At 41.6% G+C, this 4,181-nt stretch overlaps 2 protein-coding genes across 3 annotated transcripts in view; one reads left to right on the forward strand and one right to left on the reverse strand.

Moving 5' to 3' along the window:
• Nucleotides 1–1,967, reverse strand: part of LOC104819186 (UPF0183 protein At3g51130) — a 4,303-nt gene extending 2,336 nt beyond the window's left edge. The window contains exons 1-8 of the mRNA XM_010549142.1: nucleotides 1,768–1,967; nucleotides 1,297–1,379; nucleotides 1,091–1,165; nucleotides 822–889; nucleotides 641–746; nucleotides 492–552; nucleotides 228–394; nucleotides 38–100 (exon numbers count right to left, since the gene is read on the reverse strand). Of these exons, the coding sequence (XP_010547444.1) occupies nucleotides 38–100; nucleotides 228–394; nucleotides 492–552; nucleotides 641–746; nucleotides 822–889; nucleotides 1,091–1,165; nucleotides 1,297–1,379; nucleotides 1,768–1,861 (717 nt within the window). The 5' untranslated portion in view covers nucleotides 1,862–1,967. The remainder of the gene's footprint in view (nucleotides 1–37; nucleotides 101–227; nucleotides 395–491; nucleotides 553–640; nucleotides 747–821; nucleotides 890–1,090; nucleotides 1,166–1,296; nucleotides 1,380–1,767) is intronic.
• A 1,452-nt stretch (nucleotides 1,968–3,419) lies between these two features.
• Nucleotides 3,420–4,181, forward strand: part of LOC104819187 (zinc finger CCCH domain-containing protein 44-like) — a 6,826-nt gene continuing 6,064 nt past the window's right edge. For both annotated transcript variants that reach the window (XM_010549143.1, XM_010549146.1), the window contains exon 1: nucleotides 3,420–4,032. In XM_010549143.1, coding sequence (XP_010547445.1) covers nucleotides 3,638–4,032 — 395 coding nt within the window. In that variant the 5' untranslated portion in view covers nucleotides 3,420–3,637. The remainder of the gene's footprint in view (nucleotides 4,033–4,181) is intronic.

The following is a 4,181-nucleotide window of genomic DNA, read 5'->3' on the forward strand; positions in this document are numbered from 1 at the left end:
AATAGTGGGGGGGGGGGGGGGGGAATACAAACATTACCTGCGGTGATGCTCCGAAAGGTATAAGTTGGCCCCCAACAGTAAAGTATAGTTCCCTGCCAAGCTGGATACATATATATTGAATAAATCAGGTCTAAGGTAATAAGGAGATGGTCACTTGCTAACTTGGGTTTGCCAATGAATATATTAAAATTTCAAGGGGAACATATGCACAGAAAAAGAAGCCAAACCTTAACATGGACCTCTTCCATATAAAAGCTACCAGGTGGCAATGCAGGAACAGAGGCCTTATCCATCAAGGCTCCAACACCAACTTTTTTGTCGCTCGAATTGTCATATATAGAGACCCGGCATGTCACTGGTGTAGTGCCATCTGGAAACTCTAGAGGCAAAGCCGCTTTGCAGAGGAGAAAAGAAAAAGTGAGAAATCAGAAAGCAGAACGAGATGAAAATATAACAGAATTTTCAAAAGAATCAAAAGTACAATAGGATACCTTCTCCATCATGGCAGCAGTCTGTGTACTGGCTTGGAATCGGAAATGCGAAGGATAACCCCTAACAGAGTTGAAATGTTGAACACTAACGGAACATATTGAAACATTTATGCATAAGCAGGCTGAGCTATCTTATCCTATTTGCTTACCGGGTAAAACAGGGTATAAACCCCTCTGTCTTTGTCATAGATACCGGGAAACGTCGGACCAAAAAGTGCATATACAGCTACAAAAGTGGCAAGGGTTGACGGGCCCCTGATGTAAGAGAAACAGTCAACCATGAAACCAGCGAACCATAACGATCTATAACAAAATAATGACTAGACTCACCCAATCAGAGATGTTGCATAGCGCATCTGGAGCCGCTTGACATCATATATCTCAACAAGGCGCAATCTCTTAAAGAACAATTGTGAAGACATCAAACTAAATATAGTATATGCCAATAAAACAAAGTAAAAAAACGTATGTGTAGCTCAAGCACCAATAATGCCTCACACTATTAACTATAGTATGGTTGAGATCGAGGGTTTGTAAGGCAGTGAGATTTACTTCATCCTACATATGTGAGGAACACAACAGCGTTCAGAAAATAATACCTGAGACCAAGGATCAAAACGAAGATGGAACCCATGATCCGGAAAGCTGATAACAATATCAAGCTTCAGAGGTTCCTGTGAGGGATGGATACAAAACCCAGTTACTCAAACTGAAGAAAACTCAATCCATAATCAAAGAGCCTAAAAATGTAGAAAGATTTCAGAAGGAGCAAAGCCTTTGAGTAGATTAGCGAATCAGTTCAAACCTCGTCGTAATATTTAACATGGACAACATCATATATGTTAGGCTGCTGCTCTATCTGAGCAAATGCTTCACAAATAGGCATACCTGAAACAGCATCACAAGTGATCGTCACTGAAGATGGTCAAAATGCAGAAAAGCAAGCAGACGGACTAAAACAACAGAATAAGGTACAAGGTGGCTAAAATTAGTAATGACGGACGCTCATCCAAAATTTCTAATCACCATAACAGAAATTCAGCAGCAAAACATCATTAAGATACTTCTTCTCGTCTTTTAAACAGAGGCTTGCCACGAAATACGCAATCGTCGATCAGAAATTTCCCCAACCGAACACGCAATCGCCGATCGGAAATCGATTGCGATCATTTAACTCTAACAAACGCCGCGAGAAGACAATCCCCTCCTTAAATTCGAAATCGAGAAACAACCCAACAAGAATCGATAAACAGGAGGAGTTGCAGGGACATCATACCGATAGAGAAAGGACCGATGCCGACGCCGGGACGGAGATCGAAGACGGTGGCACCCATGGCTGTGCCTTCCAATCGTCGTCTCGGTCTCTGCATCGTTGGTTAACCCGATCTTCACGCAATCCTCGTAACTTGTGTTAGTTTATCGAACAGAAGGGAAAACAGCATTCAGGCCACGCACGCGAGAAAATCGAACGAGAAGATCCGAATATATATATTTGAGACGCGTGACAACAAATTTGATCCTTTTGCTTTACGGGCCGGCTTTTGGATCCCCAAACCCACCCGGATACGTTAAATCCCTCGATCCTTGATGGGCCCCACATCACTCGGCCCGCCCGTAAAAGCTGCTGCGTAATAGTGTACGTAAACACCCTTTGTAATGCTTTTTTTTTAACCGAACATATGCTGCTTACAGATAATTTATTATTCACATCTTTGTAACCATAATTTTGTTTCGTACGGATAATTTTATATGAGCACCGACTGAATTTGCAATGAATATGATTTGAATTTATACGGATGTTCAAAAATAGTGTAGTTTTTATTTAGATAATGTTAACTGTATACAGAAGTTTCTGTAAACAATGCAACGTTGCATGTAGTCTAGCAAAAAAACAATGTTTAAAGTAAGGTTGAAGAGGAAATTTCTTATTTCGCAGATAATAATAATGTTCTTACCCAAATATATATATATATATATATATATATATGCATTGTAACCAAACATGGGCACGAGGCAGGGCATCATCCCCGTGATCTTATGTCATACAATATTGCACTGTGGATTTGGGCCAAGGCCCAACTAAATTTTTGTGGGCCCCACGAACTTCTAATTGGCCTTTTTTGACCAACAAAAAACTATTCCGACCAAAGGACACGTGGCTCTTATCGGGCCTTTCGTACGTCGCCACAAGATCAACAGGTGTTTCACATGACGACGACACTCTCTAGCCGCGTTTTGACCCCCCACGCGAGAGGGGAAACTTTGTGACGATTTTATCAATTTAGTTTCCTTTTATGACGGCAATGAATTCCATGAATCTTGATTGCTTAAAATGGTTATCTCTAAAAAATGTATATAAATATTACATACATAATACGAAAGAACACCAATAATTTTCTGTTTTCCCTTACAGGCAACAAAATTTCCCAATATATTCATTCAGGTTTATACTTTTACATGTAGATAATACGTACGAACACCAATACTTTTCCAAAAATATATTTTAATGGATGTTTGTCACCTAAAAGAATATAAATTTTACAAACACTGATCTGACGGAAAATACTAAATTAAAGATGCGTCTATTGGGGGTGTTATCGTCATCATTTAGGCTCGGAACAGATGGACGATAAACTCAAATATAACGAAATATAATATAATATAATGGTGACAAAAAAGGTAGTATTTGAAAAATTCCTCCATGCATTTTGAAATATCATGATAGGTTATTATTATTATTATTATTAGAGCCAACTATGGCATCCGCAGTCGTCAAACATCGAAATGTTTATTTACATTTTAGCTGGAAGAATTTAACGGTAGATTCTGGGAATTAATTTGAAATCCACAAATGATTTGGTGTTAAAAATGTTCTCTTTATTAATGGCACAAAGAGAACTCTCTTTTATAAATAAGAGCGAGAGGGAGAGAGGAGGAAAAAAGCGAGGGCACCTAAACATTTAAGAATGGCTTGTCCAATCCGATGACCGCGAGTCCATTTTCGATGTGCCCCCACTGTTCTTCCCCTCGAAACAACTTACCACCACCTTCGTCATCTTCTGCTCCAAATCCCTAAATTTTAGGGTTTTTCTCTCACTGACTCATCTTAACCAGTTGCTCTCTCACTCGATTCCTGTTCCGATCTAATGGACAATCACCAGCAGCAGCTCCGGCAGGGCGAGCCGGGGAAAGCTGCTCTCGCCCGTCGCGGCGACGGCTCCGTCAATGGAATCGATCTCATGAGAGTTGATCTACGCGATGAGATCGGTGAAACTGGAGCTCCTCCGATCGCCGGAGCTTCTTCAACGGTGGGTGTGGTGGTTGGAGTGGACGGTGGTTTGGTGGATGTGTCCATTGAGCAAGAGCCGAAAATTGTCGATGGAGTTTCTCCTGCAAAGCGGAGGCGGGGTCGGCCTCCGAGGGGGCAGGCTAAGACGCTGCCGCAGCCTCGGCCGCCTCCGCCTCGGAAGATGGAGGATGAGGAAGAGGATGTCTGCTTTATTTGCTTCGACGGCGGGGACCTTGTTCTCTGTGATCGCCGGTGGGTGAATGCTGGCTTACCACGAACGTTTAATGGATAGAATTATTAGGGAAAGCAAATGCTTCACAAATAGGCATACCTGAAACAGCATCACAAGTGATCGTCACTGAAGATGGTCAAAATGCAGAAAAGCAAGCAGAGATCGGAAG

The sequence above is a fragment of the Tarenaya hassleriana genome, unplaced genomic scaffold (assembly GCF_000463585.1).
Source record: "Tarenaya hassleriana unplaced genomic scaffold, ASM46358v1 Cleome3, whole genome shotgun sequence".
Taxonomy (NCBI): Eukaryota; Viridiplantae; Streptophyta; class Magnoliopsida; order Brassicales; family Cleomaceae; genus Tarenaya; species Tarenaya hassleriana.